At 49.2% G+C, this 25,404-nt stretch overlaps 1 protein-coding gene across 1 annotated transcript; it reads right to left on the minus strand.

Moving 5' to 3' along the window:
- Nucleotides 1-1,543: 1,543 nt before the first annotated feature.
- Nucleotides 1,544-13,639, minus strand: CHMP6 (charged multivesicular body protein 6). The gene is made up of 8 exons (XM_050920760.1): nucleotides 13,552-13,639; nucleotides 12,420-12,529; nucleotides 8,861-8,948; nucleotides 8,008-8,094; nucleotides 7,845-7,910; nucleotides 7,466-7,546; nucleotides 6,654-6,708; nucleotides 1,544-5,214 (listed from the first exon to the last, which is right to left on the minus strand). The coding sequence occupies exons 1-8, from the start codon at nucleotides 13,612-13,614 to the stop codon at nucleotides 5,162-5,164; spliced, it is 603 nt and encodes a 200-aa protein (XP_050776717.1). The 5' UTR covers nucleotides 13,615-13,639; the 3' UTR covers nucleotides 1,544-5,161.
- Between the last annotated feature and the right edge of the window lie 11,765 nt (nucleotides 13,640-25,404).

Raw genomic sequence — 25,404 nt, forward strand, 5'->3', positions numbered from 1 at the left:
ACACACCTAGATCCAGCGGGAGGTTAAAGGCCTGTGTTCTCAATGGAGTCACTGATTTTTATCTGATCAGTTCCACTGTGGGCGCATCCGAAAACATCTGGACAAGTGGGGGGTCTGTGACTTCTTCAGCCTTTGTCAGAGCTAAGCCCCTCTCCCCTTTCCAGCTCACCCCAAAATCCAGCTGTGTTGGCATAGAAACAACAGCAGGCCTGGCATGGCGTCATCACAGCAGTTACACAACTCAATTAAATATAGCCTAAAAGGGCTGCAGTGATTTCAAAAGAGGGTGTTCAGGCCATGAGGGAGTGTGTGTGTGAAGAAAGCGTCTCCCCGACACAAGGCCCTGGCTTCCGGGCAACTCCCAGAAGAGCAAGGGGAGGGGAGGGGATTATCATGACTTTTTTTAAAAAGCCCAGTGTACAGAGCCAAGGGGTGACCGGTACCTTGCGGACAACTCTGAATAACGTTCTATTTAAAGGCAATGCTTCTTGCATAACATCGGCTGTAATTCCGTCTCCCCCTCACAAACATTATTCTCAGGAACAAGATCTATGCACCTGCAGCTGCAGAATTCACCTGCTCCCTGAGGCCCAGGAAGGAATGAGCAGCAGCAAAGACCCCTCCGGAACAGAGTCTCTCCAGCAACTACAGGATGGAAAGGTGGCATTGTCTCCTAGCAGACCCGCACCATCCCTGACTCCTGCACGGCGTCAGATGATTTTTCCATTTCAAAACAAGTCACGTTAAATGCTGTGGTGCTTGGATCCTGTGCTGATTGGAGCATTAGAAATACCAGAGACTCACGTTCAACAGCTCGGCTAGAAACGACAAATCACCAGTCTCTGTAAATGTTAAGGGGCTACAAGGGAGACAAGATGGGTCAGATAAGATTGGTTATTAGACCCACCTCTGTTGGCGAAAGAGACAAGCTTTCAAACTACACAGACCTCATTGCAGGTTATGGGTCTGCAAGTCACTCCCACTGTCCCCTTAGCTTGTGATGGGCATCTTTAAAACCACATTCTTTTGGTGGTCACAAACCTTTGCACTAACCCTGCTGTGCTGCGTCCCAAGTGGGGAAGACGGCATCAAACATCCTGTGCAGTGAAGCTGCCAGGGCTGTGGTGCAGGGGAGGGGAAGAGTTTCCCCTCCACCACTACAGGAGGTGAAGACAGTCACAGCTGGCTGCAGTGATGGGTTTACACTGGATTTGCCCTTCTCAGCCTTCATTCTAGCTGCCAATAGCAACTACGGTTTAGTATACACCATTCACCACATCCACACGCTCCAACCTCTCTCTCCCCATTTTAACCTGGCTGCAGGTTGCACCCAAGCCACACCGCAGACTTGGCAATAGTCCCATAACTTGTTAACAAAATTCTGCTCCCCAGCTCGGGTTGCTCTGTGCTACAGGAGTGCAGGCGCTGGCCATTCCTTTCCCAGCTCTCCCTGGTCTGTAGGGAGGAGGGCTGGGTGGGAGATGGAAGGCCCCTCAGTCACTCAAAACACATTTACCATGACAATCTGATTACGGAAGCTGAATTGGTGAAACTATTATAAATACTTTATTGTTATAACACCACCACACCCCTCCTGGCTTTTCCTCCCAAGGAGACAGGCAGCAGGAGCTGTTGGAGACAAGGATTAAAGCAGGAAAGGGTTGGCAGATCAGGAAGTGGTCATGAACGCGGCATGCTGCATTAACCCCTTCAGTGCTAACCCAACTGCCTGTCTGGGATATGAACCCAAAAAAGGGTCACAAGCAAAAGACCACAGATGATAGCAGAACATTTAGGTCCCTGCCTGGCACTTCAGTGCACCTGACACTGCAAGAGTGCTAACTCCCCTAAGCCTGGCTTGCACGGCCTTTGTTAGCACGACATTCACTAAAGCCCAGAGTTAGAGCAGAAGTGTGTTTCCACCTCTCCTGACACAGTGATAAGTGATAGCCCTGCCTGACAGCGCATGCTCACAATACTGAAGGGGAAAAGCACTGCACCATTAGGAAAGGCCTTGCACTCTTCTCCATTGCCACAGTCCAGCATCTACTCCAAATGGACAGAAGGAGTCCGCTAGGGTGAAATGAGAGTAGCTGACAGAGGGCACTAGTTAGATTAAATGATACATACAGATTGTGTTCAAAACACACACACTGAGCTTGTGAGGACAGAGCTCCCTCTGGTGGAGAACGTGCATATTGCAGACACAAGGTGCATGAGAGTCTTAGTGTAGAGGGTCTCAACCTGTGCTCTGCGGACCCTGAGGGGGTCCATGGACAATGTCTAAGGGGACTGCAAAAGACAGACTGAAAACTGACTGACCAGAATTCAACCACAGATTTCCAAAGGGGTCTGCAACCCATTCAAAAAACACTTAGGGGTCCCCAAATGAAAGAAGAGAACCACTGTTTTATTGGACCAGATCTGGTGGTGAGAGAGACGATTTCAAGCTTACACTGACCTCTTCTTCAGGTCTGGGAAAGGTACTTGGAGATCACGGCTAGATACAAGGTGGAACAGATAACTGCTTATGCTAAACATATTGTAAGAGACAACTCAAAGTGACCTGGCCTGCTAACACCTTTGAATGGTCTCTCAACGTGTTAACTGCTTATGCTAAACCATCTCTTCCACCTTGGACTTAGCTGTGACACTCGGAGTACTGCTCCCAGACCTCAACAAGAGCACTGTCTGGCTCAAAACCATCTCTCTCACCACTTGAAGTTGGTCCAATAAAAGAGAGATTCCCTCACGCACCTTGTGTCTCATATCCCAGGACCAACATGGGGACAACCCTGAAAACACGCACACTGCACAACATTCAAAGGCTTGAACCGGCAACAAAGTCTACTTTTAAAATAAATGGGGCGGGGGGGGGTTTAAAGACCTGACTCACCCACTTTAGCTCTTGCCTGTCAAAGCCAGGCTTAAGGGCCAGTTCCCTGGTGGCTCCAGAGAGGACTAAGATAACACACACAGAAAGGGGAACATGTTAGCCCTGATCTGTTGGCTCCAGAAAGAGCTGGGTTAAATAACACGTAACAGCAGTGCCACTTTCACCATGAAAAGCAGAGTCCCCCGGAGGGCTCAGGCTGCTGTGAGGGTGAGGGATCTCCCAGCACCATTTGTGCCTTGGCTTTGCTGGAAAACACAAATAGGGATCCTCTGCTAAAAGCCTGAACATATCAAGTTCCAAGGGGCCTGCCACCAAGGGGACTCTCATCTCTTGCACAAGTGAGACAGCTCAGAGCCCAGCCCTTGGAGTTTCCCCCACATAGAATCAGGGAAAACATGATTTTAAAGGAGTACTTTTGCTGTTGGCCCTTCGCTACTGGAAAGCGGCACAGCCTCTGAGAATATTTATTATCAAGCACCAAGTTGCATATTCCCCCAGAAGCATTCACCTAACAGCACCAAAGAGCTCTCTGGCTATCTTACATCTCAGCACCCCATTGCAGAGAGGGTGAATTGAAGGGTGTGTCTTCAAGCAAGGGACAGTATGTTGGTTGCAGGCACTGCTCAGGCTGACTAGCCGAGGCTGCAGACATCCAGCCGAGCATACTGGTTTCCAAGGACAGATAAACCCAGATGCAACCTACCAGCCCAGGGACAAAGTTTCTGTGAACACAAGGTCAGTTCAGGACAGAGAGTAAGCACCATTCAGGCTTTGCAGCCTGGGCCTCAGCATTCTGTCTGATTCATCAGCCACCCTGTCCTGTATCCTTCTGCACCATGGGGGAGTTCAGAGCTGTCCTCTGCAGCTCAGTGAAATCATACATTTAACTTCTCTTTGCAAATGTGGAAATAAAAGTATACAGGATCTTTGTGGTGATAATTTAAGAAAGCACACACTTTGTTCCCATATACAGAATCAATCACCTGTTCATACCCACTCACGCTTTACACACACACACACACACACACACACACACACGACACACAGAATGGGGAGTGCTGATATCTGAAAGCAGAAGCCATTTCAATCCATCTGCATCTTGTAAAGATGAGTCCACCTCTGGTGGGGAGCAGAGCCGCCAGGGGACAGCTTTTGAACAGTATCCTAACCCAGTGAGTCCCTGTTCTAGTTTTAAGAGGCCCATCAGATTCCTAGAACTTACATTCTGCTCAGTCACATCTAGCACCACAGGTTTCCACAGGTAAATGGGCAACAGTGCGAGGTCTGACCAGGACACATTCTGACTCGTGGCCTGGTAGGAGACGGCCTCTTCCATCTCACTGCAGAGCAACTTTTCTCTCACGAGTGCTGTTGCGGCCTATTGTAAATCAGGCCAATTGCCCTGTCGAGCGCACAGAGATCCCAGCCCAGAAGAGTGTTGGCCTCCCAAATAAGCAAGTTTTAAAATGAGAGTCAACGGGAGGAAGTTCTCTGCTGGCAGCCTCACCAAACCCACTTTTGTGCCAGGCCCAGCGGCATAACAGCTTCACTACGCCTCACTCAAGGGTGCTTGAGCTGCAAGAGATTTGAAGTAGTAAAACTTTTCTCCTCACCCCTAAAGGCTTCTCCTTCAGCAGAGAGGCTGTTGCTACCCACAGTGTCACTGCCTGCAGGTCAGAAGTGATGCTTGTGCTCAATTTGGCTGCACGTTGCCCATGCCCTAGAGCGAGCTCTCAGATCCCAGTGCCAAGCCAGGCAGTCTGATTTAGACAGCGGAGCCCAAGCCAGAGGAGGAAGATCAGAGAGACACAGGATCACAGCGAAAGGGAAGGTCTGATGGGTTCCTAGCAGTGCAGTGTAACATAGTGACTACAAAAACCATTTTTATCACTCCAGTGTTCCAAGACCAGCACATGGACTTCTAACAGATCAGTAATGGCAGTGCTGGTTGCACAGGCAGATTTGCACTTGAAAGCAGCCTGTAGAAAGCATTTGGCTTTGGAAGTTTTAAAGTCCCTGTTTAATCCAGAGACAGAGCAGCTGAGTGAGTTTAGAATTTAAATTACAAAAAGAAAGCACTAGAAAATAATCTTGATACAAGAGCAATAATCTGCTGAGATTTCCTGCCCTGCGCAGGAAACCTCACTCCAGCACATTCGCCCAGCGCAGCTGGGATGCTACTGAGGTGTTTCCTGTTCCCAGGGCATGCTGGGATTCCAAACTGTCCATGATGGAAGGTATTTGGGGTTGTCCCCAGGAGTGGAATTAAGATGCTGCCACCAGTTCTGGCTTGGCCCTGATCTTGACAGGTGATGCTTCTGTGGAAGAAAGAGAAACTCAGTTCAGAATAAGAGAAAACAGAGAGGCAAGTCCTGCGAGAGAAATAGGACTCATCTCTCATGTCTCTGCAAGGCAGGAGCACTCCAGCAGTACCTGGGAAATCTACTGAACGATACACCAAGAGCAATTCTATTCATCCAGCATCTCCCTCTGCCCCCCTGATTGCTCCAGCAGTTAAAATACAATCTTAACAAATACCAGCTACAATCTAGAGACCTGAGAAGGAAAGACCAGTGCACTGCATCATACAACACAAGGGCAAAGCATGCAGTTACCCGCAGGGCGCTGGCTACAGATCTCCCTCATCTGAGTTACGACAACATGCATCCTCACAGGGACTGAGCTGGCCTCTACAAGTAGAGATCACGTTAGGGTGTGGCCAGCCGGCTACCGACTGACAGCCTGGACTGACAGACCCGTTTACTGTCCAGCTGTCACAGCCAAAACCAGACATCCTGTGGCTTTCACTGCTCCTGGCTCCTACAATCAGGAGGCTGGATTCCTCCCCTCGAGGGAAGACTCAGCTCCACAAACCAAGCGTGAGTCCAGCCTCATTTCATCGTTTGCCCCCAGGACAGGGTTTCTTTGACACTCTTCTGGCAAGGGCAGAGCCCCATTTCTCTGGGGCTGGACTTTAACTCCTTCCTCTCCAAAGCCAGGCTAAGGCCCTGGAGTGTCGCAGTTCATCTGCCCCTGCATTCTGGCTCATCATCTATTCTGTGTGCTAACTGCACAACCCCTACAGCGCAGTCTCCTGCACTGGATGCTCAGGGGTGAGCCAGCACATGGGCCCCTCCTGGAGGCAAGAAGCATGACCTCTGCAGAACTCCTGGGTCCTAGCGTTCTGAGAGACACGGTGCTCATGAGACAGTCATGGGCCTAGTTTATGACCCTAAAAAGAGCAATTGGATTGGAACTGGAGCCCCCCTACCAGCAGCACACTGTGGTAGCAGCCGAGCTGGGAGGGATCCCAACCGTTTCTGGCATCACAGACTCCCAAGTCCAGGGGGAGAAACACAACAAGATCTCTCGGGGTGAGCCTAGCACGCTAACAAGCGTTATGCGTCGCTGCTGTGCCAGGAAGCCTCCCTGCCAGTGAGAAATGTCACTTGGGATGGCCTGGTTTAAAAGAGGGTAGGAGCGCTAGGCCACAATGCAGATTACGAGATGCACTGGCTGAACAACTTGGGAGGCTGGACAGAGGCTGAACTGTGCGGGGGCTGAAGGTCCAGGGTAAGCTGCATTTGTCAGAAGAAGCTTGCACAACTCAAGCCCACACTGCGCCAGGCACCATTCAGCCGCTCACATTCAGAAACGCTGCATCCTCCGCAAACAAGAAGGGTCCCCACTTGCCGCTGGACCCCTGAGAAGATGCAGGAGAAGCAGGAAGTCATGCAATCAAATAAAGAGACTCTACCTGGGATCTTTTCCGGGAGTGGCTCAGTTGGAACTTCAGGGAGCTCGCGCTGTTCCTGTAAGCACATTAAACATGTCACGTCTCACTCAGCCCACATGCCGCTGTGTTGGCACAGAGCTCCTTCCAGGCTTCTGCACTGAGCTGGCTTGGGAACTATACCAACAGGTGCTTCTGCCTGCAAAAAGGCACCTTCCCCTAGAACTGCAGGAGACGCTGCTGCTTACAGTTGCTAGTTTCAGTGCTGTCCAGCGGACCAGGAATGGCCTGGCTTTGTAAAAGGATGTTTATTATGAACACAGATTAGCCATGAGTTTCCTCCTGGCAGGGCCGGCTGCAGACTCCCATCACCACACCCCACTGGACTGAAGGTTTCTGGTGGTAAAGCCAGACAACCTCAAGACTGGAGTTTGGAACAGCCATAGACTCCATGAAGGGTGGAGGGACAGAGACCAGAGGTGGAAGTAAGACAGCGAACCCTGCCTGGAACAGTCAACGTCTTAGTCAAGTAAAGTGGGCCAGCCGCCTAGCGAAGGCAGTGCCCCGATCCACAAGATTCCTGTCTGTAACAACAGTGTAAATAAAAACCCACCCTTAAAAACGTTCAATGTGCTTCAAGCATCTCCCAAATACAGAGCATCTGGCTGGCTCCTTAGATCACACATAGATCAAGCACATGCAGCTATAATTAAGATATCTAGCAGAATTAAATCAACTGCCATCTCTACAGGGGAAATGACCCCTTCCCTGATGAAAGATTACCACTTGGAAATGTGGATTAAAGGTAATTACAAGAGCATGAAATTAAGGCTCACCTGAGTAATGGCATTTAATTCTTCTAAAATGGCATCTTCATCTTCTTCGGTGAAGCTGCCAGCCAACATTTCATCAATTTGCTGTGCAGGAGAGAGATGGATGTGCCAGTGAACACCACAGCAGGACAGCTCAGCTGCTTACAGCACTGCACACACACACACAAAACAGTGCATGTGCTAAGGGGACCCCATGACACATACAGTTATTGCTCTGGCTTTTTGCTGCAGGAAGCCTAAATTCAAACCCTCATTTGGTCACCTCTGAAATGAGTTTTGGCAGATCTTAGCCTAGCTGGCAGCAAGGAACATAGTCCACATCACAAGAACACGGCATGATTGGTCATCTCTGTTCAGGACCGCATGTGTGTGCTATACATACCCTTTGATATTCCACAGCATCTTGGGTTTCATCTATTATTCTTTCCACTTCTTCTATTGACATGACCTAGAAGGAGAAAGCCAAAATCCTCACAGAAGGGCTGCAGAACAGATGTGAATCCCCACAACTCTGCCTCCCCCAGAGCTCTCAGGGTCACCCTTACCTCATGCATTTTATTCAGACATTCATTGCCAATTTTCAGGCCTTCAATCACCTTCATTTCAATCTGGGTGAATTCAATATCCTGGACCTAGGGTAAGAACATGAGTCACAGCTGAGTCAAGAGCAGTCACACCCCCATCAATGGGCAATACAGAAACAGACCAGAAGGCTCAGGCAGCTGGCATATGGAGCCTTTTACTTAGCGGTTATTGGGTTCACATCCGCCTCAAGTCGGTAATAATGAGAAGCCGTAACCATCCAATTGCTGTTCCAGGGCCTGCGCGAAATGAATTCCTTAGCTCCGGTGGCTGCTTCGACACCACCACTGAAGTGGGCCGTAGCTGGCTCCCTTGTTGGCAATCTTAGCAGAGGCTTAAGTCTAAATTGGTCTCGAAGCTGAACTCCACCCACTTCTAGAAACGGTCTCTTTAAAACGGAGGCATCCATTGCTGCACTAGACCAAGGCTTTACTTACTGATGAGACACAGCATTACGGCCCAGTCTACATTACAAACTGGACCAAGTATCAGAGGGGTGGCTTTAGTCTGGATCTGTAAAAAGCAACAAAGAGCCCTGTGGCACCTTATAGACTAACAGATGTATTGGAGCATGAGCTTTCGTGGGTGAATACCCACTTCATCAGATGTCCACGAAAACTGGACCAAGTTCATACCCAGGTTAGGAGATAATCATGGCGTAGTCAGTTCTATGAAATGTTTGTACTACTAGCCTCGCATTAAGTGCCATTACTGTTAGAACAGTTAGCTGTAATTACACACAGGCAAAAGGGAGCCTGCATCCTAAAACGCTGCGCACAAGAAGCCATTCCCTGGGATTCACGGATTCTTGCATACCATGCGTTCCAGGTTGCTGATCTGGTTTTCTGTTTTATCTAGCAGCTGCTCTTGGTAGCGCTTCTTCTTTAGCAATAACTTGGCTTTTCTGAATGAAAAAAAAGAGCAGAAAGAAAACTCAAACAAGTGAGCCTAGAAAAATCACACCAATGCTACATTACAGCTTTTGTGAGGTGTTCTTGTAAAACACACACCTAAAGTGCACTGGCGGAATAACTCCCATCAGGAAGGAGGTAATAAAAAGGGGCAGATTAGTCAAACATTTAGTCAAGAGATTTCTTTTCAGAAAAGATTAAGCCAGTGACCAACAGATAGTTCTGAACTGTGCGAATTTCATAGCATTGGACAGGGGAGAAAACCTAACGGCGAATTGGAATTAATGGTTAGACATCTGCAGAGCCAGGAAATGGAACTAAATATGGCATAAAGCAGGGGTAGGCAACCTATGGCGCACATGCCGAAGGCGGCACGCGAGCTGATTTTCAGACGCACTCACACTGCCTGGGTCCTGCCCACCAGTCCAGGGGGCTCTGCATTTTAATTTAATTTTAAATGAAACTTCTTAAACATTTAAAAAACTTTATGTACTTTACATAGAACAATAGTTTAGTTATGTAGTATAGACTTAGAGAAAGGCACCTTCTAAAAACATTAAAATGTATTACTGGCACGCGAAACCTTAAATTAGCGTGAATAAACGAAGACCCGGCACAGCACTTCTGAAAGGTTGCCAATCCCTGGTGTAAAGTTTCCAGCATTAATTCAAATTGTTGCGTGTTCTCAAGTCCACGTCTTCCACTAATGGGGAAGAGCACGGTGCAGCTTACAGAGGATTAACATGGATCACATCAAATTCGTATCTAGACCACAGAGAATTTAGCAGTCTTCACATGTGCCACTCAGCAGCAGCACTCGCTGTCAGCCTGTCACTCTCCAGTACTGAAATGGGCTTCCAGGAGCAGACACTAACCAACAATGGATGACCTCTTCTGGGGCTACGTCTTCACTATCCGCCGTATCGGTGGGTAGCAATCGATTGCTTGGGGATCGATATAGCGCGTCTCATCTAGACGCAATATATCGATCCCTGAACGCGCTTATATCGATTCCGGAACTCCACCAACCCGAACGGAGTTGCGGAGTCGACATGGGGAGCCGCGGACATCGATCCCGCGCCGTGAGGACGGTGAGTAATTCAATCTTAGATACTTCGACTTCAGCTACGTTATTCACATAGTTGAAGCTGCGTATCTGAGATCGATTTTCCCCCGTAGTGTAGACCAGCCCTGGGTTATGGGCAGCCCTGGGACCAAGCCACACGAGGGAATGCTTATTTGGGCCTGGAGTAGGTAAGGAAACTCCCTCAAACAGATTAGCAGGAATTTACACGTGACCACAGATTTTTTTCAGGGGAGGGGTGGGTAGAAAGTATTAGTTATTAATCAGAACTGAAGGCGACAGCCAGGCCTGGTGGGCCCTCCCCACCTCATGACAACTTTAGCTTCTCCACAAGGCTTCTTCTGGGACAAGCTGCTTTTCACTTTAAAAAAAAATATTTTAATGCCAAAGATTTATCAAATCCAAGGCAGGAAACACTGGATAGAAAGTGAATGGCAGGAGCAGATGGTGCCCAGCTGGCAGACAGTGAAAGCCATGGTGGAAGAAAGGCACAGGGGAAAGGGCTAGGGGTCTGAGCAACGGGAGGACAGAAAAAACAGTATTTCAGGTCATCACTGGAAGCTGTGCAGACCTCTTCATACGTATTTTGCCCTGGAGAAGGTCTCTTTGGTTTGTTATTAGGTCTAATGAGTCGGGACCAACAAATTCCAGACAGAGCCACCAGGGAGAGTATCAGCTCTGTTAGGGAGTGTTCACTGATCAGACTTGTACTTTGTGCATAGCTATGTTGTAATTAAGCATGAAGATTTACTGAGCATTTCTGGGAATTCTAAAACACTTGAGGGCTGGGAGGAAGCATCCTAAGATGTGAGCCTAATGGCCAAGTGACTAACCAGTAAAGCACAATGAAAGGAGGTGCGTGTATTGCTGTTCTAAAATACAACTCAAAAGGACGTTGTTAACTAAACAGCGCATTAGATTGGGTTGCACACTCTTCGGGAGACTGCTAAAAAAAACCCCAAAACCGGGCTCTGATCCTGACTGGGGCCTTTGAATGCTATCACAATACATACAATTATATATATATAAAATCAATAAATGAAATATGCATGCTGTATGCCAGTTCCTTTACCAGTTATCCAAAATACCTCTAATTATTAACAGTGAAAGAATTCTCAAAAACTATTCACAAGTCACTATCTGTGCTCTGTTTCTTTTTAGCATCTCTCCCAGCTCGGACAAAGAAAATAATTAAGATAGTTTCCCTTTCAGGATCTTAGTAGTGCAATGTCTGGATTTCAAACACTGCAGAGGACTGTTTATTTGTATTATGGTAGCAACCAGAGAACTCAGGTCAAGGCCCCATTGAGCTAGGCACTCAAAATATCATTTCCATTGGATTTTTTTTAAATTGTGTTCATATTTCTACTGATGTGAGCGTCTACAAAAGATTGTCTTTATAAAATGTAAAACTAAAGGGCAAATTTAAGGCAACAACATCACTTTAAATCAAGCCATAGTCAGCCCTCTGCAGCGACTTTGCACTGTTGATGATATGGATATGGAAGTTAGGAAGTTCTAGCTGAGACCAAAGCCCAAAGGCACCAATTTTTTCTGTCCAGAGTACAGATTCTGCTCTCCAAAGCCTGCCTGGAATTCTCTCCACAGGCAGATGAATCCGGATAAGTGTTGTGGCTTTATAATTAAACACAAGCTGAGCCATGCTTCCCAAATTGATTTTTTGCATAAATTGTTTGGAAGGATTTAAGCCAAAGAATTAATTTTGTAATCTTGTCAGTAAAATAAAAAAAAAACCACAACCTTTGTTTCTTAAAGGACAGAGAGAGTGCCATGACATCTATTCCAGTCCGTGCTCTGGTTAAGAATTTTCCTCTGCAGAGCAAGCCAGCAGTAAAGCTCAGTGAAAAGAGGTATTTCTAGCCAGGGATGCCCAATTTTGCCGAACCCTAGACCGTGTTGTTAACATGTCTGGAGCCTGCAGGACCCATGTAGTTTGTAGAAAAAGGAAATCACTACTTCAGCCCATGGGAACTACAGGTCCCAGCAGGGACTGGTGCACCCAAGAAGTGCCCACATAAATCAAATTACAGCATTAACAGATGGCAGCTGTGTATCGAAGAGGATGACCACAGTCTATTTTTGCAAACCCTCTTTGAGACTCAGGCAAAGGCCTTCCAAGCTCAGCACACAGGGTCACTCTGAATCCTACTTTTTAACCTCACTCTGTCTACAGAAAGAAGCCCTATGTAGGTATCCCATGAACTCATTTCTATTCTATGTGTCAATAACATTTCCTGGTAACTTTACTCCAGATGTTGGAAACAACAAAGATCCTTTTGTATCGCAAGGACACTGTCTTCTCTGCCATCCCCAGCCGTCACATTCTGCCACTGATCAGAAGCTGCAGTGTCTCACTTACTCTTTCTTGCCATCTCTCAGCAGCTGCCAGGCTACAGATCTCTCTCTTTCCAGATTCAGAGTTATCCGTTTCTGATATTGCTTCAGTTTATCCCGCTGCTGTTTCAGTTGCTAATGGAGAAGAGGAATAAAACCAGCATTCAGTTAAAAGACAAGCCTTGGAAGCTTAACTGTACAACTGCTATTTAACGGTCCAGGTCGGGCACACCTGCTGCCCATTCCATCTGTCCAGATAAGTTCCGATTTTCTAATCGTTTCAGCGGCTAGTTCATAGAAGACAACAGCACAGCAGGCAGCTAAAGTGGTTAAATGCCAAAAGTTAACCCTCAAACTGTTGTCTCCTCTTTGCTTTGTGACTTCACGCTCCCCAAAAAGAAAAATGTTTGCAACAGTGGCTCCCAAGACAGAAACACCTATAGAGCTTTGGGGGTTTTTTTACCCCTTTGGCAGCCAGTGGAAACTATGTTCTTCCAGAAAGTTACAAGAGTAAGTGCCGTCGGGACTGCCAGGACAGTCAGACACACACAGCTGTCCTCAGTGCAGCCCAGACGAGTTTCCTGTACATGCCGTACAGGTGGTAGGACACACAGGAGAGAGCACCTAGCGACATGTCCCTCCTCACACACATTTAACAATCCCTGAAGATCCCAGGAGCCAGCACACAATGCACCATCCTGACTGGAGCACAGTGAGATGTGGATCAAAATGGAGAATCACAGGAACTTACTCCAGTGCTAAGGCCCTGACAGTGCAGTTAACTCTGCGGGGGCCCAGCCTGACGGCCGCTTTGTCCCCAGGGGTCTATTGGGGGATATTGGGGGGCCCCGCTGCAGTCCCAGTGGGGGTGTTGGGGGGCCCCGCTGCGATCCCCGGGGGGAGGTGGGGGGGTTGTGGGGGACCCCCCGCTGCGGCCCCGGGGGGAGGTGGGGGGGCCCCGCTGCGATCCCCGGGGGTGGGGGGGTTGTGGGGGGCCCCGCTGCGATCCCCGGGGGTGGGGGGGTTGTGGGGGGCCCCGCTGCAGCGCCCGGGCCCGGCGGGAGAACCGCTCCCCCCCCCGAACCGAAACCCGGCGCAGTCACCGCCAAGAGCGCGGCCGCCCCTGGCGGGGCCCAGGCCCCCCCGCCCCCGCTCACCAGCACCGCCTTGTCCTGCTCCGTGACGCGGCTCCGCCGCTTCCGACCGAACAGGTTCCCCATGGCCCCGCCGGCCCGCGCGCGCTCCCCGCCCCGGCTACGGCGGCTCCGTAGGTCCCGGCCCCGCTAAAAGCGAAACCGGGGGGGGCCGTGCGAGAGAATGGGTGGGGGCGGGGTCAGAGGATACGTGTGTATGGGGGAGGGCCGTAGAGAGCAGGGGGCAGAGGAGGGATGTTGGGGGGGGCAGGGGGATGGGGTGTGTATGGGGGGCCATAGGGAGGAGGGGGGCAGAGGAGGGATGTTGGGGGGCAGGGGGATGGGGTGTGTATGGGGGGCCGTAGAGAGAAGAGGGGCAGAGGAGGGATGTTGGGGGCAGGGGATGGGGTGTGTATGGGGGGCCATAGGGAGGAGGGGGGCAGAGGAGGGATGTTGGGGGGGCAGGGGGATGGGGTGTGTATGGGGGGCCGTAGAGAGGAGGGGGCAGAGGAGGGATGTTGAGGGCAGGGGGGTGGGGGGCTGTAGGGAGGAGAGGGGCAGAGGAGGGATGTTGGGGGCAGGGGATGGGGTGTGTATGGGGGGCCATAGGGAGGAGAGGGGAGAGGAGGGATGTTGGGGCAGGGGGATGGGGTGTGTATGGGGGGCCATAGAGAGAAGAGGGGCAGAGGAGGGATGTTGGGGGGGCAGGGGATGGGGTGTGTATGGGGGGCCATAGGGAGGAGAGGGGCAGAGGAGGGATGTTGGGGGCAGGGGATGGGGTGTGTATGGGGGGCCGTAGAGAGGAGGGGGCAGAGGAGGGATGTTGGGTGCAGGGGATGGGGTGTGTATGGGGGACCGTAGAGAGAAGAGGGGCAGAGGAGGGATGTTGGGGGCAGGGGGGTGGGGGGCCGTAGGGAGGAGAGGGGCAGAGGAGGGATGTTGGGGGCAGGGGATGGGCTGTGTATGGGGGGCCGTAGAGGGGGAAGAGGAGGGATGTTGGGGGCAGGGGATGGGGTGTGTATGGGGGGCCGTAGAGGGGGCAGAGGAGGGATGTTGGGGGCAGGGGATGGGGTGTGTATGGGGGGCCGTAGACAGGATGGGGCAGAGGAGGGATGTTGGGGGCAGGGGATGGGGTGTGTATGGGGGGCCGTAGACAGGATGGGGCAGAGGAGGGATGTTGGGGGCAGGGGATGGGGTGTGTATGGGGGGCCGTAGACAGGATGGGGCAGAGGAGGGATGTTGGGGGCAGGGGATGGGGTGTGTATGGGGGGCCGTAGACAGGATGGGGCAGAGGAGGGATGTTGGGGGCAGGGGATGGGGTGTGTATGGGGGGCTGTAGAGAGGAGCGGGGCAGAGGAGGGATGTTGGGGGGAGGGGATGGGGTGTGTATGGGGGGCCATAGGGAGGAGAGGGGAGAGGAGGGATGTTGGGGGCAGGGGATGGGGTGTGTATGGGGGTTGTAGGGAGGAGGGGGCAGAGGAGGGATGTTGGGGGCAGGGGATGGGGTGTGTATGGGGGGCCGTAGGGAGGAGAGGGCAGAGGAGGGATGTTGGGGGGAGGGGATGGGGTGTGTATGGGGGGCCGTAGAGAGGAGGGGGCAGAGGAGGGATGGGGTGTGTATGGGGGGCCGTAGAGAGGAGGGGGCAGAGGAGGGATGTTGGGGGCAGAGGATGGGGTGTGTATGGGGGGCCGTAGAGAGCAGGGGGCAGAGGAGGGATGTTGGGGGCAGGGGGATGGAGTACCCTGGGGGGCTATGGAGAGAACGGGACGGGCAGAGGCAGGGCCGGCTTTAGGAAGTGTGGGGCCCAATTCAAACCGTTTCGACGGGGCTCCGGCAGGGAAGACAGAAAGAATTTAAAGAAGAGACGTAATAAAACCTCGTGGGGCTTGTACTGAGCGAGCGCTGCTCCGAGCCTGGGGCTGCGGGTCCTTCTCTCGCTCCAGGTGTTCAGCGGCACTGAAGAACCCGCACTGAAGACCCAAACAAGCGAAGGACCCAGCACCCAAGTGCTGCCGAAGACCCGGGGCGCCACCACGTGAGTAAAAATTAAAAAGGCGCCTCTAGCCAGGGAAGAGATTGTCACTAGGCGCGGGGCCCGATTTGGGGGAATTGGTGGAATTGGCCTAAAGCCGGCCCTGGGCAGAGGATGCTGTGGGGGAGCAACTGGGCGGCGGGGGGGGGGGGGGGGCAACAGAAGGCTCAGGCACCCTGTCTCTCCCCGTTTGACTGTAGTGGGCTCATATGCATCAGGCTGTGCAGGCCCTGCAGGGCTGAAGGTTTTGCCCCCCGTTCTTGGCCTGCAGCAGCATCACCCTGCACAGCGTGTTTGCACTAGTGCTTGCTGCCCTGTGGGTGGGTTGGTGGGGCTGCACCCCGGGGCAGAAAGAGATTTGAAGGGAAAGCAAGCACCTAGTGCCTGAGGCAGGGCCTGTCCTTGCAGGAGCCAAGTCCCTGCCCTATGGTGCGGGCCCCCCCCCCCCCCCGCCTAGGGAAAAGGGACAACACTGACCTGCCCCCGGGCTGATGCAGTGAGCCAAACTCATTAAAGTTTGTAAAGTGCTTCGAGTCCACTGGATGAATGGCCATACTGACTGATGAGCATCTAGGGGTCCCAGCACACCCTTCACCAACCCTCCCCCCAGTCAAAACCCAAAGTCAGGCCCCTCCCCACACCAGGGAAAGTTTTAAAAAGGAATACTGGGGTTTTGGAATTTGCTTTCTGAAGATTTGAGTCTTTAGGGTTCACATTTTCAAGCTCCTCTCACGGACCTGAGGCCCAGCCACTAACCGAAAGCTGAGGTTCTTGTGTAATCACAAGGAGCTGGGGCTTTCAGAGAAGTATCAAAAATTATGAGTGTGCAATAACATCACAGGAACCGGCCACATGCCACAGTTCCTGCTTTCCAAGATGCCAAACGAACCCCCTGATGGCTGCGCTGGTGTCCCCAAGAGCAGGAACCTTTTCACAAATATTCTCACATTTGTCAGTTCCAAAGAGGCTTTTCCGAAATCATCATTCATGGGTATTTAATACCCAGCATCGAGGGACTGGAACTCCAAACCAGGGCACCATGAAGGTGCACTGACCCTCTCCACTGCCTCTGGGGCTGGTAGCAGGGCTCCAGCTTGCTCCTTGGCGGGACCTCAGCTATACAGTGGAGGGGAAATGTGTGGGTACTGCTGCAGTCAGCCAGTGGGTGGCAATGGAGGACTGAGGCTGGGGGCACTTTCAGGGTATGGCTACATTACAATCACTGCGAGGACACAGCATAGACACTACAGTGGCAGGAGGCATTCTTCCATCCTGTAGTAAATGCACCTGTCTGAGAGGTGGTACCTGGGTCGACGGATACGTTCTTCCATCGACCTCGCACTGTCTACACAGCAGGTTGTATTCATCTATGTATCCGATAATTCTGTTCTTTACTCCGGTTTCAGCCCATCTAACTGGTACTGAAGTTAGGTTTCCTGGCCTGCAATTGCCAGGATTGCCTCTGGCGCCTTTAAAAAAATTAGAGGGGTCGCTGTGTTAGTCTGTATCCACAAAAACAATGAGGAATCCAGTGGCATCTTAAAGACTAACAGATTTATTTGGGCATAAGCTTTCGTGGGTAAAACCTCCACTTCTTCACATGGGTAAAAAACTTAGAAATTGGGTTTTACCCCCGAAAGCTTGTACCTAAATAAATGTTAGTCTTTAAGGTGCCACCGGACTCCTCATTGTTTTTTTAAAAAAGTGACATTACATTAGCTACCCTCTAGTCACCTGGTACAGAAGCTAATTTAAGTAATAGGTTCCATACCACAGTCAGTAGTTCTGCAATTTAATCTTAGATCCTTCAGAACTCTTGGGTGATACCATCTGGTGGTCCTGGTGATTTATTACAATTTAATTAACTTGTTCCAAAATCTCCGCAAGTGCCAACTCAATATGCTGAAGTTACTCAGATTTGTCACCTAAAAAGAATGGCTCAGGTGTGGGAATCTCCCTCACATCCCCTCCAATGGAGACCGATGCAGATAATTCATTTAGCTTCCTTGCAATGGCCTTGTCCTCCTTGAGTGCTCCTTTAGCACCTTGATTGTCTAGAGGCCCAACTGATTGCTTGACAGGCTTCCTGCTTCTGATGTACTTTAAAAAATTGCTGTTAATATTTGTCTTTTGCCATTTGCTCTTCAAATTCTTTTTTGGCTGCTTAATGTTATTTGTACACTTGACTCACTAGAGCATATGTGGCTTTCTTTTTCTTCAGTAGGATCTGATGTGCCATTTTAAAAGGATGCCTTTTTGCCTCTAGCAGCTTCTTTTACTCTGTTGTTAAGCCATGGTGGCATTTTTTGGTCCCCTTTCTTTCTTTTTCGATTTGGGGGTTTACATTTAGTTTTTAAATAGTTTCCATGCAGTTTGCAGGCATTTCATTCTTGTGACTGTTGCTTTTAGTTTCCGTTTAACTAGCTGCCTCATTTTTGTGTAGTTCCTCTTTTTGAATTTAAATGCTAATGTTGTGGGTTTCTTTGGTATCTCCCCCCCCCCCCAGGATGTTAAATTTAATTTAATTTTGGTTGCTATTACAAGCAGTTTAGCTGTATTCACCTCTTGGACCAGATCCTGTGCTCCACTTAGGACTAAATTTGGGACTTGCCTCTCCACTTATGGGTTCCTGGACTAGCTGCTCCAAGAACCAGTCATTAATGGTGTCTAGAAATTTTATCTCTCCATCTCGTCCTGAGGTGACATGTTCCCTATCAATAGAGGGATAGTTGAAATCCCCCATATTATTGGGGTTTCTATTTTTGTAGCCTCTCTAATCTCCCTGAGCCTTTCACAACCACCAGCACCATCCTGGTCAGGCGGCTGGTAGTATTTCTACTGCTATACTCTTATTATTCAAGCATTGAGTTTCTATCCAGAGAGATTCTATGGTGCAGTTTGATTAATTTAAGATTTTTACTATATTTGACTATGGTTTCTTTCACACACCAACCTGCCCTACTCTGTCATTCCAATATATTTTATACCCTTTATTACCATATCCTATTATCGTGATTTCACCAAGTTACTGTGATGCCTATTATATCAATATCCTCATTTCATACCAAGCCCTCAAGTTCACCCATCTTAGTGTTTAGATTTCTAGCATTTGAATACAAGCACTTATAAAATTTTTCACTATTTAGTTGTCCACCTTCATATGATGCAATTGAATGGGACTCCTTTTTGTTTCACTGTTTCTTTTCAGTTCCCACCTGTAGATCAACTTCTATCCTCTCCTCTTTACTAGGCTATAGAATGTCCCTTAAATACATCCTCCCCACGGGCTGTCTCTGTCTGAACCATGTGCTCCTGTTCACCTGTCAGCTTTCCCCCAGTCCTTGAAAAACTCCTCTACAACCTTTTACATTTTCCATGCCAGCAGTCTGGTTCCATTTGATTTAGGTGGACTCCATGCTTCCTGTATAGGCTCCTCCTTTCCCAAAAGTTTCCCCCCTTCCTAATAACCCTGAATCCCTCCTCTGAAGACCATCATTTCATTCACACATGGAGACCCTGCAGTTGAGGTGTGAACGAGGGAGTTGTTCACAAACCAACTGCTAGAAGAGGGCCTCACCCTCCCTGATTGAACTAACCTCGTTATCTCCAGACTGATTCTTGCCTGCATATTTATACCTGCCTCTGGACATTTTCTTTACATGCATCTGATGAAGTGGGTATTCACCCATGAAAGCTTATGCTCCAATACGTCTGTTGTCTATAAGGTGCCACAGGATTCTTGGTCGCTTTTCACAGATCCAGACTAACACGGCCACCCCTCTGATACTAGACAAAGGCAATGACACTGAGTCACTTAATATATCCTGAATGGTTTCAGGGGACCTTTTAAACCTTTACCCTGCCCACACTGTAGAATAAGCCCCCCCCCCCCGGCCCAAGAAAGAAGGGCCCCAGGAGGAATTTGGGGTCATCAAGGAGATCTGAAATACTGTGATCAAAAAGTACTGAGTTACTCAGACTCAGAAAAAGAGGTTTGACTTTGCAAATCAGGATTTTTGCCTTTAAGAATGAGGGGCCATTAATTCTGCCAGCTGCAGCTTCTAGCATTAAAGAAAAAAACCCACCACCACCATTTTTGATTCTGAGGCCACCGAGCTTGTTTTGAAGTTACCTGATTGTACAGGAAAAAGAGAAACCGAATGGACATAATTCAGAAACCTCTGATGAGGTGCTTTTCAATTCCATTGCCTCCCAAATTTTATTAAGCATTTGGGTCTCGACTGCACTGCTGTCTTTATGGTAAAGCATAACTGGCTGAGGGGAAGATCGATGGGTTTGATCGTTTTAAGAAATCGTCAGGTGTTTTTGGTTGTTATTGGCTGTAACTTACACCCCCTGTTGTACATGCCATTAGACACTGGTGGGGCATTTTCTAAAGGTCTGGAACAGCCCAAGTGAATTCTCCGCTCGTGCTCTCAGGTGATTTGGGACATCATGCTTGTATCTGGGTGTTTATTAATGTCACTGTGTTCAAAGAGATACACGAAGGTGCAACATGTTAGCTCACAGCCTCAGTCCTCCACACGTGAAGTTTATTGGGATCACTGAGAAAGGGAGGCTAGGGCAGGAGCCTGCTGTACACAGAGGCTGCAGGAGAGGGATTCTTGAGTAGCATGTATAAGCTCTGCAGGGTAAATGCACAAGGCCCTTGACACAGGAGACTTTGTCTTGTTTTTTTCAGATACCTGGGTGCCATTATTATGGTCCCATCTCTATTCTGTGAGCTGCCGTCTTGGGCTTCCTCCACTACGTGCCACTCCCAGCCCTTGGCGGCTGCTGGCTGAGGAGCTGCAATTACTGCCGTGCTGTAGCCAGCCCTATCCCCCCATCCCCACCACACCACAGCCGTCCCAAAGCATCCCAGGCCATTTCCCTCCCCCACCTCCACCAACGGGCAGCACCCAGTGACTCTTTCTGGCCAAAGAAGCTAGCATAGAGCTATGGGAGGTAGTCCTTGCTCCCAGCCCAGCCCCTACCTAGATGGCTTGGAGAGGGAGCGACGGGGCCACGAAGGCTGCGTGGCGCCCCTGGGTAGGAATGCTGAGCACTGCATCCTGGAGCTGTGGATCCCAGCCACAGGCACTGCCAGCTTCTGGGATGTTCACCGGACTCCCCATAGGGCACATTGCAAGAACAGCTCCATGTCCATGGTGGGTGAAGCACAAACCCTTGGTGGGCACAGCTGGCGTCGGCCGGGTAAAGGGCTTGAGTTGTCCCAGACGTTTGGGAGGTGCTGCACTCAGCAAAGGGAGCAGACACTGTAGCCAACTCAGACTTTAACGTGCAGCTGAGTTGCAAAGGGGCGATGGCATTTCCTTTATATTTTGACTACCACTGCACACTGAGTGGATGTTTTCAGGGAACTATCCATGACGTCTTTCTTGAGTTGTAACTGCTAATTTAGACCTCATCATTGTGTATGTATAGTTTTCCAATGTGCATTACTTTGCATTAATCAACACTGAATTTAATCCTCCATTTTTGTTGCCCACCTCCCTACTTTTGCAAGATCCCTTCATAGCTCTTCACAGTCAGTTTTGGACTTAACTATCTTGAGTAATTCTGTATCTTCTGCAAGTGTTGCTCCTCACTGTTCACTGACTCTTCCAGATCATTTATGAATATGTTGAACAGCATAGGTCCCAGAACAGCTCAGTGGGGGACCTTGCTCTTTACCTCTCTCCATTGTGAGAGGGCCAGCCCTCTGGTCTTTGGTCTGCTGCATCTACTGGCCAGCAGACAGGCTGTCCAAGCATTCCAGCTCAGCCACCCCACTGGGAAGGCTAGACCATGAAATCAGCACCAGACACACCAGATCTGGGGCTTTGCTTCCACTGTAACAAGTCAGTATTTGACAACTTCCTAACCAAGTTCTCCTTAACGCCCAAAGCTGAGCTAGCCGGTCTGCCAACTCACTGAGCCTCAACATGGGCCAAACGCACAGGCTTGAGAGGGGTCAGGCTCAAGCATGAAGCCATACACCCAGTCCCACAATATACACAAATGGCCCAGTCCTTGGCTTTGGCTAATGAGCACTCAATGCAGCAAGGAGGGGGTCACAAAAGGGGCCTTCAGGCTCTCTGGTCATGGGCGGTCTGGGAACTGGTCCAGCCCTGGTGTAAGGCAGAACAGCCCAATTCATACATTAGGGGCAAGATTTTCTAAGGCACAAAGGACATTTTGGTGCACAGTTCCCACTTTAGGTCAATAGGAATCAGGTTCCTAACTCCCATTTGTGCCTTTGCAAACTTCCCTGAAGGCTCTTCCTCCGGAAGCAATGGTTGTGATCATCAGGGGGTGCTGTGTGATCACAACAGGGAGGAGAATGAGGACGGCACCACTGTGCCCATGAGAGGAGAAGCATGAGAACAGCTACTCCCATTCACTGCAAAGCTCTTTGCTTATCTGGAGCATAAATGGCCACATGCAGAACAGAAGCTGTTTGCTTGTTACTTACCCGATATTTTAGGGGTCTGGCACAGGCAGAAGTAATTAATGCCAGGAGCTGGAATTATGCTTTTCTTGCCCATTAACAGCTCCAGGTGGAGTAGGCAGTGAAGTTAATAGGAACAGAAAGCATCAGTCTATTAGAGTGCAGCATCTTAAAAATAAGAGGCAAAACAGGCTGTTTTGACAGATCTGTCTTGAAAGCCAAGAGTGAATTGAAAGTGCTCCAGCATCTCCATTTCCCACAAAGCTCTGTGAAATCGAGTCTGCAGCAGGTTTGGGTTCAGATGACGTTCTGTAATTCCATTTATTTTTACGCTAGGTGCATGACCCAGAAGAGGCGACACTTTGGTTATCACAAGCGAGAGGCATCCCACACATTAACAGGAAACTAGCTTCAGAGGCTTGGATCTGTGTAAATTCCAGTGCACCCTGCATGCTTTAGTGTGGCAATGGCACATTGTGTCATCTGGAAAGCGAGACGGCTGCTCACAGCCACTCCACCGCAATTGGAGTAGGATGAATCTTTGGCACCTCTCTTGCCTCAGCACACTCAAAGCTCTGATGTTATTTAGAGCTCCTGCTTTGAATGAGAAACCACAATGTGCCGAGCAGAACAAAGCCCAACATTTGTGAAAACCAAATCTTACAAATGGGGAAGGTAAAGGATTCACTTGGGATCCAGTCCCTCCTTCATGTTCACTTCTTTCCCACTTACTGTATCGTGCTGCAAGATGCAGGCCCTGTAGGTCAGTATCTTGTCTGTTTAAAACATTCTAAGCCAAATTCAGTCCTGGTGTCAATCCACAGACTCAGCTGGAGTGACACCTGGACTGAACTTGGCCTATCTTCAACTACCTAAAGCAGTTGTGATCCCTGCAGGGTTTGCAGAAGCAGAGAAGAGAACTCTGTGCACCCATGAGCAATGCCCAGTCCTTTCTGGTGTGTTCCACAGCTGAGAGAAGAGCGTGGCCCAGACATAGCAGAGGGTGTAACATTTGCCAAAACGAAGAGTAAGGCAATGGTTAAACTGAAGTTAGGAAGAAAACTGTTTAGCATATTACTAAACTTCTAATCCATGGCTTTACACATTTCTCAGCTAGTTATCATGAACCAACAGGAAAGAAAAATCAATGTCACATCAGCTTATTAAGATGTAGCCCGGCTGGCAAGTATTGGGAAGGAGGCAGAAAACAATTTCTTTGTTCTATGGATCAATGATGGATTGTGGAGAGCAAGATTATTGCAACTTTTTCTGAGCAGCTCAATGAAAAGGAAGTTCAGTAACACCCAGTCACAGTTTGAGCAGCAGCACCCTTGCGGCACTGTCCTTAGAGAGGAAATGCCTACCCGCAAACTGGGCCAAGAGATCCTCCTGATAAAGGCCAGATTCATGGGGCAGAGAAACTCCAGGCTTTGTATCCAAGCTAACTGGGAAAATGAATTAATACATGTAGGAACCACATGAGGGCAAAATTAGCTTCTTTGTTGCAGGAAATTGTAATCAATTTCCGACTGTGTCAGAGAAATCCAAATTAAAAGAACATCATGAAGTGAATTTGCTGAATCAGATCATCCCTAAACACGAAACAAACCCGCACAATGATATTTTTATCCGGCAGTTGGAGTCTTTTCATGTTACTCCTGTCACTGACAGTTCGAAAAGCTCGACTCTATAAACAGTGCTTGCCTGAGCTGATGAGATGTATCACACCATTAACTTTACTTTCATTTATAGAGCTTCTTTCATCTGTCAGAACCCCAAAGCACTAAAGAAACTTAAAACGGATGCACAGACTATATCTGGGGATTACTTCACCCACGTCTCGGGTAGAGCTCTGCAGAGGTTTAACAGCTCACAGCAACACTTTAGGGCAGAAAATGGAGAACATCTATATTAGAAATCACAAGGAGAACGTTCAGATCAGAGTGTTAATCCCTGGATCATTCTTGTGGGAAGTGCCACGGGATCGTTAGTGACCAAAAGAGACTAGGACATCACTGAACGATGGCACCACTCAGTAGTGTAGCACCACCTGTCATCACCACGGACAACTGGAAAAGCATCCCCTTGTGAATCACCAACAGCACCATGCAGCATTAGACTGTAAGGGACACATTCATATGTGCGGGGAGATTCATTATGAGGCAAACACTATGGTGACGTCTCCCACCTAGGCACTGAACAGGACCAACTGCACTTATCTTATGAGTTCTGACAACGTTCACACACTGAGCTGGCAGTGCTGCAGACCAGTCGACTACCAGGTTATTCTCACAAACACTTTTGCAATGGCTCAGTGAGGCAGTTCTCTGGAAACCAGATCCGATGCTTCGACAGGAAACACATCCACAGCTCAGAGGAGTTCTCTGGTTAGACAATACTGGCTGGCACGCCATGGATACAAACAGGCTGCAATTAGGGATTCTGGATGGGGACCATGTATAGTCCTGCGTCACCATTTTGATTCTTTGAGCTCTCCCTGTGGCCTCCTCAGTAGTACTTTCTTCAGAGCCGACTTGCTCCCATCTCATGACTCACAGCCACGCTGCTACCCACTGTATGGCTCAGGCAGGAGAGGGGTTCGCATTCTCTTTGAAAGCATCATCCCAGAACAGACTAGCTACAGCAGATTTGGTAAATACATTAGGCTTTGAACAGCAAGTCGGCCACAACGAGTCACACGCCAGAGCCCAGACATTTAACACTAACTGCAATGCTCATGGGAAGAGCTGGTGAAATGATATCTTAGTTACAAAAAAATTAATTACTATTTAATATCCCAATTCAGCAAAGGGTTTAAGCACATTCGTAAATCCACTCCTGTTCAGCACAGCATTTGAGGACATTTCATTTGAAGCACATGCTTTGCTGAATAGGGTTGGATTGCTGAGACAGGGCCTATGGCATTAAAATGACTCTAGTGGCCATGGTTGGTATGATGTTATCAGGTTTAATAAGACCATGTAGATCATAGTTGTGACCACTGTCATATAATTGCAACAAATCTTGTACAAAGTGTGGCATGTAAGATGTCTATGGAAAGCTTATGATTTGCTGAATATGATTATGCCATTTGTATGCAGGTATCATTTTTATATCTGAAGTTATAAATATTGACCACATACCTTTATTTCAAATGTGTTTGCTCATGTGGTAACACACGCGAGGTACTTAGCCAACACACTGTGAAGGAACTCAAGTTGAACGGCGCATCAAGGAACATTTAACTTGCAATGGACCGTGGGAGATGCCTATCTACACTTAAAAGGCGGCAAAGCATAAGCTTTTGTGGGTGAATACTCACTTCGTCAAACTTCTGTTAGTCTGTAAGGTGCCACAGGACTCTGTCACTTTTTACAGATCCAGACTAAC

The sequence above is a fragment of the Gopherus flavomarginatus genome, chromosome 12, assembly GCF_025201925.1.
Source record: "Gopherus flavomarginatus isolate rGopFla2 chromosome 12, rGopFla2.mat.asm, whole genome shotgun sequence".
NCBI classification, from domain to species: domain Eukaryota; kingdom Metazoa; phylum Chordata; order Testudines; family Testudinidae; genus Gopherus; species Gopherus flavomarginatus.

What these genes read in the sequence shown, in the direction of transcription:
- CHMP6 (XM_050920760.1), bottom strand. Translation starts at nt 13,614, where the DNA reads ATGGGGAACCTGTTCGGTCGGAAGCGGCGGAGCCGCGTCACGGAGCAG. An exon ending in ATGCTGTGGAATATCAAAGG is followed by an intron (nt 7,547 to 7,844) that starts GTATGTATAGCA and finishes TCTCCTGCACAG; the next exon opens with CAAATTGATGAAATGTTGGC. An exon ending in ACTCCCGGAAAAGATCCCAG is followed by an intron (nt 5,215 to 6,653) that starts GTAGAGTCTCTT and finishes TTTCTTCCACAG; the next exon opens with AAGCATCACCTGTCAAGATC.